The sequence below is a fragment of the Lepeophtheirus salmonis genome, chromosome 14 (assembly GCF_016086655.4).
Source record: "Lepeophtheirus salmonis chromosome 14, UVic_Lsal_1.4, whole genome shotgun sequence".
In the NCBI taxonomy this organism is placed as follows: Eukaryota; Metazoa; Arthropoda; class Copepoda; order Siphonostomatoida; family Caligidae; genus Lepeophtheirus; species Lepeophtheirus salmonis.
In genome coordinates this window covers 38419869-38435500 of record NC_052144.2, presented here as the reverse complement: position 1 = coordinate 38435500, position 15632 = coordinate 38419869, and the positions used below count along the sequence as shown (strand labels likewise).

The 15632-nt window shown below is 33.1% G+C and overlaps 1 protein-coding gene across 1 annotated transcript; it reads right to left on the bottom strand.

Annotated features, from left to right (window-relative positions):
• Window positions 1-1398: 1398 nt before the first annotated feature.
• LOC121129845 (suppressor APC domain-containing protein 2) lies at window positions 1399-3385 on the bottom strand. The gene is made up of 4 exons (XM_040725563.2): window positions 2852-3385; window positions 2373-2789; window positions 2136-2297; window positions 1399-2062 (listed from the first exon to the last, which is right to left on the bottom strand). The coding sequence occupies exons 1-4, from the start codon at window positions 3197-3199 to the stop codon at window positions 1745-1747; spliced, it is 1245 nt and encodes a 414-aa protein (XP_040581497.1). The 5' UTR covers window positions 3200-3385; the 3' UTR covers window positions 1399-1744.
• Between the last annotated feature and the right edge of the window lie 12247 nt (window positions 3386-15632).

Genomic DNA, 15632 nt, shown 5'->3' with positions numbered 1-15632 from the left:
AAAAACAAAAATTCCTTTATTTAATTTGTGTGTGTGGGGTGGGGGGCTACAGACCCTTGCAGACACCCCTGAGTTATATACAACTTCTAAAATATTCTTGCAAAATCTCAATTACACCCTGGAATGCGTTCAAGTTTTCCAAGGGATACACGTACCCCCATTTGAGAACTTCTTCTTTAATATCGAAATATGAATGAATTTCTATCACTAAACATTAATTAAATATTGAATTAGTAAGTGCTCAGATTTCAAAGGAACACCCGGTATCGTTCTCTCTCTCTCTCTTACTATGTTTCAAAATCCCTTGTACGTTTATTAATGTAATTTAATTTCAATTCAACCTTGTCATTCTCTCCACCACGTACACGGACTTCTCCACTAATTATAATGACTCTTTTATAATAAATGACAATTTATCATCAGCAGCGTGGGTGGAGTCCCCTTCGTGTTGGCTCTCTATATAGTGTTGAGCATATCGATGTATTATAATAATAAAGGTCCTCAAATGACCCTCCAATAGCTTGTTAACTAGTAGTTTAGCTCTCGGTCTTCTCTACTATTTTATACAAAATATTTTCTCGCCTCCCCAGTTTAAAATATATTATGTACTTTAAGCTGATAATGGATTGTAATTGCTTACATCATTATTCAACTCTGTTTAAATTGGGGGGGGGGTATTTTGTGACTGATTATATGGAGGAAAAGTTTAAATAGATAAAGGAACAATAATTATTATATGATGTTGTTTAATACTAGATCCATGATATGAATATATTGTTATTGACAAATATAAAAAACTAAAATTATAAAGGCTTACTGCAGCACAAAATATTTATGATTTAACTCTGACATAATCCACATAGGAGGAGAATTATATGAAGCCTTATTAATCATATAACTGTGTGATGATGACTGATTATTATTTAGTTACAATATTACTTATTCTAGCTATTATTTTCTCCAAGAAACATTGTACATTGGACACAATAGTTATCTATTCTTGAATAAAGGATATCATTCTGAATAAAAGTGGCTAGATCATTAAGTTATCACTTAATTCTAATAGCATGAAAATTAAAGCTATTGGTTCACGAACATACTTTAAAAAACCTATTAGTATCACGGTCTATTATTGCAAGCTTTTCGAACAAATAAATAAAAGATATGGAGGGTTCATACTGAAATCTTTGTTGGATTGGAGTTAAAATTTTCAAGTTGGGTCATTTTTTTTAGTTTTGCGATGAGTCCAACAATCTATCGAGCTCCAGTAACTTTCAAAAAAACTTCCTCTAATAAAGTTGATTTTTTCAGAGATCGAGTAACATGAGAACCCTACAATACAAGGATAAACATAATTATATTTTCTTATGAGATAAAATAAATAAGTAATTGAAAAACGATTTTTTAAATCATTTATTTAATATAATATACAATTAATAGCGAAATTCATAATTTTTATAAGAAAAAAAAAACAACATTTTAAATAAAATAAAAATTAGAAAATATTTATGTTTAAAACAGATATAACATTTAAAAAGTAATAATATCATTTTATAATAAAATATATATATATTTTTTCATAGTCTACATTATTTTGAGATTATTACTCCGTACAACAATGTAAGAAAAACAAAAATATTCACAATGTCAATTAATATAGAAAATTCATGTCACTTCAAATTAACAATGATGCATAATCTCAAGAAGTCTCTTGTCTGTTTTACAGTACAATATAAAAGTTAAGCTAAATAAAAGTCATTATGCTATCCTCTGCAATTGACATGGAAGACAAGGCACCTGAAGCCTTCTTTGAGAATTGGCTTACAAGAGACCGTGATTGAAAAAGTTCTTTGATGATTGCACTCTTCTCCCGTTCCATGGAGGATATAACACAGCACTTGAGACTCACTTCCTCGGTTAACAATTTATTTTGATCCTTGAGTCTTTCAATTTGACGATGTAACTCTTCATTACTATTTTCGTCTTCCGTCACGGGAGAGTTTAATCGGCTCATTGCGTTGTTCAGATTGTGGACTCGTTTTTGATAATTTACGCCCTTATCCTTTAATTATGATTGATGTTGTTATTAGTTTCATAGAGTTACTACATAAATATTAGTAATTAAATATACATACCTCTACATCCAAACAGTTGGATTCACCACCTTTATAAGGATTTTGAAGACGGTGGTTTATTTTTAATAAACGATCCTGGTAATCTCTTCCAACTCTATCCAGAATTCTTAGACCTTCTTCCAACAGAGACCTCTCTTGTTCCCATTTCTTTACCATAGTCATCTAATGATTATAATAAAAGATAAATATAGATTAAAATAATGCATGTTGAAGGGACTAGTAGTTATATAAACTTACAACATCAGACTCAAGTATAGCATGAACACTATGTCGCCTAGTTCGAGAATTTTGTCGTCTAAAACGATGACTTAGCCTATACGAAGGAGGCATGACTCTTAAACTCTTGGCAGATGTAGGGACAGTGGAAATATCAACATAAGCCACTTCTTCATTGTGTTGAATAGACTGAGTGTTAGGTGAGGAAGGGGATGGAGTGGAAAGAACAAGGACAGAGTCTCTGGACGCGGATCGATAAATATACCGCGGAGGTTTGGGGGGAGGTGGAGGTATGTAAGGTAGAACTGGAGTTTCTATAGAAGAGTTTCCTCCACATGAGGAGCCCGAAGAAGAATCCTGCTCATCGTTAAGCAAGTTTGGAAGTGAACTAGTTCTATTCAGACTGCTATCCGTAGAGAAGGATCCTTCTTTGGAACTCTGAAATAACATCAACATTGCATTATTTAAGATATTTGGTTAAAATTAGAGTTTTGAATTACCTTTTCTGGACTTGGCTGATGTCTAAGAATTGCAATTTTGAGTCCTGCACAAAAACGCTCAAAAGTAAGAAATCCTCTTCGATCCGTGACTTTTTCCAAATGTCGTATTAAGTCCGGAGGTAGATTCTCTGCTCTAGCCTTATCCGGATTCCAACGAGAGCATATTGTAGCAATAGGAATCCTTCCACTGTGATCCACATCGAAATAATCAAACAATTTTTTCATACTATGAACAAACGTTGGCGGTAAATCACGAAAAGTTTCACTCATTTTGCTTTCACGGCTCTGATTGTTGGACTCAGACAAAACTTTAGCATGAAATGCAGGAGGATCTATCATTATTATCATTCCTCTCTCACAAGTTTTTCGACGTAGAATTAAAAAAAGAATTCAAATAATATCGCGGCTTCGAAACACAGGTGAGTTTCATCTACCTGTTGTAAATATGGAATAAGAACACACAAGGAAAGCAAGGAAATTAGTTTGAGAAAAAAAAAGGAACGACTTTTTTTTCTTCAAAATACTTTTATAGTACCCCTGTGTGGCGCACATAGGTAAGGCTGCTAGCTAGCTACCCTCTCACATTAGTATATACCTTTTTTTAAAGGAATCATATAAAGCACTAAATTTAACGACTCCTTTTTTGATAACGATTTTTCCGTGTGTTTTCCTCTCCTTTCATTCTACTTTGTTCTATAAACTATAAAATTGAAACAATTTTTGAACAAGCATTAAATTTTGTTGCACGCCCTCTTTCATTAAAACTTAATAAAGAAATTACTTCCTTTTAAGTTAGGATACCTACAATTAACAACATGGTAGTATGTATGTATGTATGTATGTACCAGTCTATTATTCAAATGTCGACAATACATATTTGAAATGATTGATTTCTTTGGATATCCCTCTTCATTTTGTTTTTTTAAAACAAGGAGAGTTTTTGTCACAGAATTCCTACAACAGTTTTATGATCGTCTGCATATTTCTCTAATATTTATTATCTTGATAATCATTCTTCAATGGATATATCTACATATGTATCGAATAAAGGAATTGAAATGAAAATACACCAATTTAATATGGTTCCTTTGCCAGATGACAGTTTTTTGATATACATACCAATATTATATGTGAGGCCAGGGACCAAAAGCCCGTTACATAGACACATGGCAAAGGAAATACAATAACTATAATTAGTGGGGATTATCATCCACGTTCCAGCTCACATTCATTTGCTGATAGACTTACACTTTATAGACGATATATGGGTGGGTACTGTGCATATGGTCATTGGACACGTGTGTGCCTCTATGAGTACTTCTTAGTTTACATAATCATCATATCATGAGTATATGAGGACTTTCGAAATAAAACCACTCACTGTCTTTGATCAGAACTGGGCATTTGATTGATGGTAAAAAAATAGATGTAAAACGTTCATTAAGCTCGGCAATCCGGTAAAAATATGAACCCTATTTTAATTGTAAAAAAAGCCCTCGTATATTAATCTTTGCACTAGGCTCCCTTCAGAATAAAACCTTTTCACTTGCGTCCGATGTTTTCCCCTTAAACCAATTTGCTTCAAGGATATTTTGCCATAATATATAAATAAATGAGATTTATAAGCCGTTACTGTATATTTTTGCGTTGGAATTGATGCACCCTTTGAATTTTTAAATCAAAATATGTAATGTTTATTAATATAAATTGCAGTAAATAGTTGTTTTCTGAGTGAGTAATGATGGTATTATGCCCCAAAAATTCTAAACGACTCTATAAAAATCTCACTATGTAACGAGTTTGAACAAGAGACAAAATACGTAATATAATAATAAAAATATACAAACCCTACAGCGATTCAAATGGAATAAGTGCTAATCACGGCTCTTTCCTCGTAACAACCATTCTATACCTTTAAAGTAATGCACATTACATATTTTGTTTTGAAAGTCAATTTCAACCAAAAATAACTATGTACAAATCCCATTGATTTATTTATTATGGCGAAATATCCTTGATGCGAAATTGCTTTAAGGCGAAGTTTTTAAAGGCCAAATAATTTAACGTGAAATTATCTAGCGCCCTCTTGACTCTTGTACGAAAATAAGAATAAAGGGCCTTAATTTTAAGTAAAAAATTAATATAAATCCCGTAACCAATTATTATAATTTATACTCAATTACGGTACTTAAAAAATATTATAGATAAAATGTAATTTTCAAATCTGTGCTAAATAACCCAGCTACTCTTGAACGCAAAAGCAAAATGACTAATTTTTAAAGGATACACTTATTATATATCATATAGATCGACCTACTTACTAGATAGAGACACAATAGGGTATTCGAGAAAACTAACAAATATATATTATCTTCAAGGTGTCGTGACAGTATTCAATTTAGTAATAAAAAAATGAGTAAATAACCACCCCTGACAACCAACGTTCTGAACTTTACCACTATAAAATAGAGAAATAAATTAGAAACAGATACCTCCCTCATAAGTTGGGAATGAACAAAAATCCTGAGATTACCAGCTCCACCTTGGGAAGGAATACACCGTGGAGGAGATATTGAAGGGATCATAGGAATTGGTATACTATCATGACACCGGATGCAATCTATTCCTTCGCAAGGAATGGTGTTGATAGTAGGGATAACGGATAAGAATTTCGATATTTGTGTTCCCAGCTTATGAGAGAGGATTCTGTTTCTAATTTATTTTTCTATTGTTTTTATAATATAATTGGGAGAGGGGGATGATTGCTATGTGAATGTTTAGGAGGTGGTTGTCTAGCTACAACTACGTAAGTTATTATCTTTCTTGGAGTTGTATTATTTCCCCACAACACGGCGCCTTTCTCTTGACGCCTCGATTACAATATGAGTAAACACGCTCATACCTATTGATTTTTGCTGATTTTGCTATTTATCGATATTTGAACAGTGTATACAGAAAATATAATAAACTGAAATGTAAAAAATGTTGATTTTGCAACGTAGTTGTACCCGTAGTAACCCTCTCTACTTAATTTAAGGGTTGATCTTATCTAGTGGTACACACTAGGTTATTTTTCAAGTGTGAGAATTAAACGACAGGTTTTATGTGGATGTTTATTTAACAAAGTCATCAGAAAATAGTGCCTGGTACAACTTTTATTCAATATGTAAGCTCTTAGCTCTAATAATTTCCTCAATAAGAGGGCTAAATCCCTTGCAGACCTGAGCTATATAGTCAGACTCGAGCTTCGTAATCACCTTCGTGATGAAGGCCTCTAATGATTGGATATTCATGTGAGGATTAGTACACACCCTCTCCTCCAGACGTGCCTAGATACAGTAATCCAAACCGTTTGGAATCATCATCTAAATCAAATAATCCTGACTATACTATCAAAATAGAGCGAAAAAACGCTCAAAACTTTACACTTCACCCATTATTCGATAAAAAAGTATTCAATTTTGCTCACTGATGATTTTAGTACTTATCATATGTATCAAAAACTAAGGGTTTTATGTGGTTCTAGGAAAATTGCCTTGGAGAAAATCGCCGGCGTGGGAAAATTTCCAGTCCTTTACTAACAAAATCAGAATATCTTGACCCAAAACTTGTTGTGGGCAATGGCAGGGCCACCAAGAAGGTTAAAAATTCCCGCCACCACTTCACAAAGCTTTTATGACCCTTTCAAAGCATTTAGGCCCCTTCGAAAAGCTCTAAAATAAATTTGTGCACATGAGTTGATTAAGACTAGGAACGGGCCACCAAGCAGCTGAAAACCACTACCAGTACTACAGAAAGCATTTAGGGTCCCTCCAAATACTTTAAAATGAACCCCGTACATATGTGTTGATTAAGGCTATGACATAGCCGGCAAACAAGTTAGAAAAAATGGGTCAAGGGTTCACTTTGAAGTATTTGGAGAGAGGTTAAATGCATTGTGAAGTGGCGGTGGTGGTTTGAACCTGCTTGGTGTATTTGCCGTAGTCTTAATCAACCCATGGGACTGGGGTTTATTCTAAAGTATTTGGAGGTGGTTTAAATGATTTGTGAAGTGGCCGCGGTGGTTTTTAATCTGCATGGTGTCCTTGACGTTGTCTTAAACAAACCATGGACTCGGTGTTCATTTTGAAGCATTTGGGGTAGGTATAAATGCTTCGTGAAGTGGAGGCGGTGGATTTTAACTTGCTTGGTGGACCATCCGTTGCACAAAACAAGTTTTGGGCTGAGGTATTCTGATTTTGGTAGTAAATGATGGGGAATTTTCACAATGACAATTTTCCGTGCACTTTTTATATTGCTAAAATATACATTTTAATGTTGGTCTCTTAGGTTAGGATTTGAAAAAGTAAGTAAAGGGGGGAGGGGAGGGTAAATCATGGACAATATAATCCCATTGAAAAATAATTCAATTTATAAATGTATTTGAAGAATAATTTGATTATAATCGCTCATATTTCATGTAACTAAGGGATTACAGCCAAAAAACGCAGGACTAATGTACGTTTTTGGTTCTACCGTAGAAATACATATAGGTATACAGTGAACATTATTGTCTATCTTCAACGACAAATCCCTTAAATCCCATTTGAATTAAATTATCACGTGTTGTTTGTCTGTTTAGAGAATTTTACCTATTTATTAAAAATGTATGTATCTAGACATACCAACATAATATGTAAATATATTCGTTAACAACGATGTCTGCATTCTTTTTATCCTACATATTATTTGAGTAACATGAGTAGGAATTATCGTTGTGCAATATATTCCACTACATACATAAGTCCTAAAATCTTTCACTAGTACATTCATCAAATGACGTAGCTTTCTTTCTAAATCAAATGCACTGCACATTAAAGCAGTTTGATTTTCAACTTTTTTTCGAATTTCGATAGAAGTTAGTGAGGAGAACTGTTGTGATATGGTATGAAAATAATGACCTATGCAAAATTGAATTGTCCCTCGAGATCATCTTTAGGTTGCAATTATCGATCAAATTATATATTCAAAAACAAAAACTCTTTACTTGGTGAATATAGATACTAGAAAAACATTTTTAGTTATTTTGCATAAAATAATTTATATGATAAACCTTTTTCTAAGCCCTAAAAATTAATTTAAAAAGTTTTTGATTTCAAGCTTGTTGATCGGAGTTTTTTCTTATCGGCGATCAATTGCGATATGGCAATATTATATCGCAATCGGTTCTGATCTGTATATCGCAACATAAATAGCAAAAAAATTGCAATCTGATCCATTTATACAAAATTATATATTATGTAATAGCGTTGTGGCTCTCGAGACTGTTTTTTTATGGTTTCGGTCTCGTCTCGGTCTCGACACATCAAAGTCTTGGTATTAGGTCTAATACACTTGGTCTCGAACTAAAAATACTAGTAGTCTTGGTCTCGGTTTTGATTTTTGTCTCAAACTTTATAACCTCGTTGTTGACATGGTCTCCATCTTTATATATGTCGTGGGTTTTTTTTTCTACATATATTTTATTATTCGCCGGCAGACTATATTTTATATTTTTATTATAGTAAAATATTTATAATAAATACTTTTGAAAATATATTTATATAGGTTTAGTTATAGGTTTAAAGAAATTGTATTTTTGAATATGATTGCAATTAAATTGATCAGATCGCTGATCGGAAATGGCATTGACCGTTATATCGCAGTGAATTGTTGATTTCAATTTTTTCCCTGATCGCTTTTCAAACTGTGAACTAGATGTGCTACCTAAAGATAGCTTTTTATTAACGAGTGCTGCCATCTTCATGTGGAGGTCGGAAACTTTCCAGACCACTCTTGTATATACTTGAAAATTATTAGAAATTTATTCATGGGTATTCGGAATCCGTTGCTACTTAATTGCATTTCTTTCTTTTTGAATTCATCTACACAATTCCATAAACAAACTAAACTCAGTTTGACTCAAGTCGACACATCACTAAATCAACATAGTTCAGGATCAGGGTATCCTTAACTTTACATTAGGGTGGTTTGTATTTCAACTTTTTTCGAATTTCGATTATGGCTAGTTCGAAAAAAGTTGGGGTATGGTAAGGAAATAACTACTAAAAAATTTCATTTTCCTATGATGTCATCTTTAAATAGCACATCTAATTCAAAGTTTGAAAGGAGACAAAAGTTATTTATATACTCCTTAAAGATTAAAATAACGCATTAATCCTTATTTTACATTAATTAATGATGATGGACGTGTTTCTAACCAAAAATAAACATTAATGAAGTTTTTATTGAAAGCTACCTCATAGAGAAATAAGAGAAAATGATATAAGAAAATTTAGATCTGTTCTTTTTGAAGATATACAAAATTGATCACCATTATGCACAGATAATCAAATGTTCTTAACTTTGTATCTTTTTTTTTTTTTGTTCTATAGAACAATTTTAAAATAAAACTTTTGGAACCTTTTTTATTGGTTAAAACAATGTCTATCAAAATTATTTAATGCAAAATAACTCAAAATTTCCTCTTAGTATCCATATTTACTAAATAAAGAGTTTTTGTCTTTATTCATCATTTGATGGAGATGTGCAAACTAAACGTAGGGAAACGCAATTTTGTGTATGTTATTTTCATAGGATATGAAAACTTTTCTGCAGTAGTCGTAATCGAAATTCGAAAAGAGTTGAAAATCAAACCGCTCTACTTTACATGCTGATTATAATAACGTAGCTAGATATCAACCGTCTCTAAGATAGATGAACGGAAGTTAAAGCCTCTTATATTCTAGGTTCATGATATGATATTATGTATCCTCTGACAAGAGAAGCGTGTTTTTTCATGCTCTCAGATATCATAATGATCCAAAGGGGAACTTTCCCGGAAATGGTGGCAAATATTTCGTTATTTTTTTATTATTTGTAACGAATTATACCCCACTCTACCTAAATATATATATATTACGATTATAATCCAATCATTTTGTGAGAAAAGAATCGTTTGAAAGGAACTGCTGAATATCAAATTGGAATATATGTACATAGATGTGTATAGAATACGTCCTAGGAAGCGGACCCGACTTATTGTAGTTGCAACCTCATTATGATTTTGTATCTTCTAAAGCATGGATGTCGGACCTTGCCACAAGAAATGTTTTAATGTGCCACAGAACCTAGTAAATTAAATTTTTCAAGAAAAATGACTTCATAAAACAAAACTATTCAACTCATATTTATTTCAAATTTAGGGCAAATCTAATTTTTCCTTTTAAGGGCCATCCGCATAGTTATATTTTAGGCGGTGGCTTGTTTTTTTAAAATTGTATTTATGCTCCGATATGATCGAAAAAAAATTGTTTATTCTGTTTTCTCATTATTTTTATTCTCCAGAGTGAAAGTTATTCAAAAAATTGCTTTATTTGGTGAATATTTTTCAATGTTTCTACGTAGAATGCGAGTTCTACGCATTTTGATGACGTTGTGACAATTTTGGTTAAAAAAATACTACTGTAAGAGAAAACGAGTAGTGGAGGGCACTTGAACATTAGAGGGCTGCAATACACCCTGTGGAACACAGGTTGTACATCCTTGTTGTAAAACATCTATTATTACTATTTAATTCTTGAGATGGAAACGTCTAAGTATAAAGTAATAACTCATGCCTTTGCTCATGAAGGACAGAGAGTAACAATGAATATATGCCTAAAAAGGAAAGGGGTTTGTGTTTATTTCCTCGATCTCACGGTCCCTTCCAGCGTGAGATCGAGGAAATAAACACAAACCCCTCGATGTCACGGTCCCTTCCAGCGGATCTAATAAAATTTAATGACAACTAAGCTGCTCTCTTCCCCAATATTTTTCAAATTGTCAGGGTTACCATGTTAATTTTTGGTTTATTTATTTTTATATACCTGCAGTACATATATTTTATCAGGGATGGAAATCGTGTGTATTCTTTAACTGCCCCATGCTCTTGTAATTGGTAATCGGAAGAATAAATTTTCTTTTCCTTAGCAGTTGTCATTATTATTTAATTCCTGAGTAGTAAACACCCTTTTCTAAATAGATTTAATTAGATTCAAAACCGGATTTAACATTCGTTTTTGCTCATAAAAGACGGAGCGAAACACCTGAGGATTTATTGCAGAGATATAATTGTAAGTCCTTGTTGGCCTCAGAGTTGAATTGGGTATCGACATCGGAGTAATTTTAGCAAATGTCCTTGTTTATATCCTCCCCACCCTCTCCACCCTTGTCACAGCTGTTTGTACCTGCTCTCCTACAAAACAGTCTCCAAATTGTCAGGATTACTATCTTGCTTTTGCTTAGGTTTGCTTTTTTTTTTAACATGCCCATTGTTCACAGGATTTTCATCACTATATATTATACAGTATAATTTATTCGTCACTGTGAATGACAGAGAACACCTCTTTCCTGTGTTGTCGCAAGGGCCATGTACACACTAATGCATAAATGAATGTCTAAAGAGCTAGAAAAAGATGTATTGTATAAGTAAAAACTACAAAATGTATCATTGTTATAAAGATGACTTGTATAAAATATGCCTTAGAAAGCGGGAGCGACACTTTTTAGTTGCAACTTGAACATTTTATTTGTATTTTCTAAAGCTGTAATCATTATTATTTATTTTTCGAAAAGGGAACATCTAACTATAAAGTATTAACTACTGAGTTTAGGGAGTAACCGTGAGGGTTTGCTCCTTTGGAATTATAATTGTAAGTCCTTGCTGGGCTTGGAGTAGAATTGAGGATTATTATTCATTCATTCCCGAGAAAGAGAACACATTATATGAAATGATAAAAGTATTGAGTAGTTCGGTTCGAATCCTTTTATTTATTGGTCCCATTTTATCCAGCAATTATTGTTTAGGTGGATATCAACAATGCTGACGTCACGTGATAACATTTTATTGAACATAACGATTACTTATGTATCTCAAGAATATTGTGATTATAATAATCCAATCATTTTGTGAGAAAAAAATATTATAAAAATAATTTGGTGAGAGTGGCAAATTGGAAGGTACAAAGCGTAGGTATGAGGGAGGGTATGTGAGCTCCTGAGAGTTATAACGATAAATATCATGTTTTTTTATTGTTGCAACAGTTTAAGAAAATATGTACAGTTGTATGCATTGTATTGTATTTATATGACACAATGTACCTACAAATACCTACATAAGAAAAATCCCCCAAGAAAAGAAAAGTTTCTAAAAAAGGAGAGACAGTTGATTGTTACAAATATATGAATATAGGAGTACATATTGACTATTGTATTGTCAACGGTCAATCAAGGATCGGTTATTATTCGTTTTCTTTGAATACGTTTTTTTCTATTCATTGAACGACTATTTGCACTTTGTGCTTCTTTTTAGTGACTCCCATTCCCTAGGGATTGCCTAGTGATCTATAAAATATTATAATTAATCATTTACCCACCCGAACAGTAAAACAGCCAAAAAGTACATACTTACAAAGTGTGCAAACTATCTATGCCTCCACTTTTGCAAGCTCGCTTGGGCAAACGCGGGCTCTTATCCACGTGATTTTTTTGTTACAAAGCCTGTTCAAACCTACACCAGTTGGAAAGAAAAATGGAATCAATGGACGAATTCGTTATTCCAAATATTTGGAAAAGGCACGATACTCTCCTTGGAATCCCCGTCGGGCGACATCATAAAAATTGCTTGAACTTTGGGACTCAGTGAGACGTTCTTTCCTAAGTTTAGGAGGGAATTTGATACCTCCTAAGGTAATGTTGAGGCAACGACAATGCAAAAAAGTCTCAAATGACTACAAGACAATTTTGACGTCTTCATCTTGGCGGACTTTATGCCTTAAAACTTAATGGATTGGAATCTGATGGATTTTGTTGTGTGGGGCGCTATCGAAAGACAAACCAACCGAACCCCTGCAACACCAAAGACAAACTTATCAGTCGGATCAAGAAGGAATTCCTGTATTTACCAAGGGATCAAGTGGCAAAGGACTGCTCGCGCTTTCGGCCTCGTATGGAGACTGTAATTGAGGTTGGAGGTGATTTTATTAAATTAAATAAATCAGAATCCATCAAGCCTTCAGAACCTTGCTTTATTTTTTAATTTTGACAACTGGTTGGAGAGAAAATAGTGTTTAAAAAAAAACATTTTGTGGCACATATTACTTGCACACCCCGTACATCCTAGTTTTGGGGTTCGGCCGGAAAATCCTAGATTAGTATGTTTTTTGATGGACCCAACTTATTTGGTCCCTTAAAAAAGTTTGTTCGAAACGGGTTTCAATGAAAAATTCGATATAGATCCACCCAAAGGTAAAATTCGTTTTGAACCTTTTTTACATATAAATTATTTATGACGTCATATTATTTTTCAAAATTGTGAACACGGCACAATGACGTCATACAAAGTTTAAACAGAGATACCTCCGAGGAACTTTCATCCCGACGTCCCTCTTGGAATATGGAACTCCGAATTTGAGCACCTTTTGGAAATCCACGTTTTTCACTAGATGTCTTTGGTAAGATATATTTCACAATAAATACTTACCATAAAAAAAATTAAATTATGATTAAAGGATAAGCGTACACTTAAAAAAAGTTCATAACCAATTTTTTTGTTACATACATATAATATACTAGCGGTAGTAACCGCCAAAAAACCCGGATTTATTGCACCTAAACTGCCCCAACAGAGCAATACTCAACTTTGTCCTTTTTCACGAAAAACTTACATACATCAACTCATTCAAACGACTGTTACATAACAGCGGGTCCAAAATTACTTAAATTTTGCCGAGTAACTGTCAATAGATGTGACTAACTTTCATTTAAGAGTTGTATCATTCTTAACTTTTCAGAGCACTCTCGTTCATACACTCATATTTTTCTGGTAGATCAAGGTTAATAAAAATACAAGGTTATCCCACCTTGTAATACGGCTCGCTAGAATTTTCAATTTGATGTAACGTACAGACTGCTTGGAAAGACATATATATATATATGACGTCATAGAGTATACCAGCGGCACTCTAACAGTAACATTCAAGGAAGGCGATATATAGCTACTCTTGGTCAGAATTATACTCTTAAAAAGTGCAATGGAATTCAAACATTTGTAGGAAAAACGCAATGGTATAACCTTGGATTTCTATTAACCTTGCTGCTAGATGTGAGATTCCTATCTATGAATTATCTAATTGCTTTTAATCTTAATCCTTTTATCAAATATTAACGATTTTGGCAATAGTATTTACGTTTCCTCCTTTTTACGTTTAATTTCTTAAGTTCTTTCTTTTATTTTCCCATAAAGGTCTGAGTAAAAATGGGGCCAAGAATAGTATTCTTTAAAAAGATATATATATATTAAGATTTTCTTATCAGTAAGATCAAAAATTGTTGTATTTATACGAGAAAAACAATAAAATAAAATATAAGTAGCATTTTGTTTTCAAGAAAATACTACTACTAAAAATATCTCCCGAGAAATACTGTGACTTTTTACCTATGACAAATTCCCGGGAAATCTTGCATATAACTATTTAGTAATAAAAGCCCCTCTGTCTAAAATGCAACATTTTCTTCAATTGCGCACCTTTGTGCTCTTTGTTATATTTAGATGTTTAAACCTAATAACTTTTTGTGAACAAAAAATAAGACAAGTCAACTGAGAAATAAAAGCATCATAACAACAAAAATGGAGGAACGCAGAGCTGCAATCCTAAAACTATCTGCGAGTGGAAAATCATCATCAGAGATTTCTAAAGTACTGCAAGACTTAACCTAAATGCCTACAAGATAACTCTTTATTAAGGTTTGAAGCCTTTGGATTGAGTAAAGCGTGTAAACTGATGCAAAATCCTCATCAACAAGCTTGAATAGCTTTACTCTTGGCCTCCCCACAGCCCCAACTGTTCCCCCCTATAATTTTGTATTTTTGGCACATCAAGGGGAACCTTTCTGGAGTCTGGTACACAGCAAAGGACCAACTGAAGACCGCCATCATCACTGTTTGAGCCAACCTTGAGGTGAGCTTTACAAGAAACTGCTGTGCTAAGTTATGCACCAGCTTAGAACTGGTTATTAGGACAAAAGGTGACTATACTATTGAGAATGTAAATAAGATATCCCTAAATTGTATTTAAATTGTCAAACTTTCCCAATTTGATGATATTTTTTGAAATATGACAATTTTTGTAATTTTCAAAAACTGTTGGATTTTAGACGAAGCTTCCCCTATGTACTTCATTCAATAAAAAGTTGAACACATATTGAAGATTCACTTAAGATAAAGTTTTTAATGATGTACCTAATACAAATCAAATATGCCGCTGCATCGACCAAAAATCATACGCAACGAAGCATTTTGCTACAACAGCCCAACAAATGAGAGTTATAACTTCTAATGTAGGAAGCATTAATCAATTTCGGATCTGTCACAGCCGTATGGTATACTCCAGGCTTCTACCCGTTCACCATTTTTCCGTTCAATCGTTTATTTTGACAGTATGTTAAACACTAAGAAAGTAATATACTAATAAAACAAAGTTCCTCAGTGTGAATTTTTGAATGGAAATAAGGCCTTTCTGACCTACAATAGCAATATACTCATGTTGATGAAGAATTGCAAACATTTTGTAGGTAGCATCGAGCGTGTGTACAGGTTGGACTATATATAGTGCTCCCTGATGTATATCAAATACATATATAATAGTAAATGCTAAAGGTAATGAGTTGTGATGAAAATCGTATGTTAAAAACCAAGAAACTGAAAATCAACATGGCAACCCAT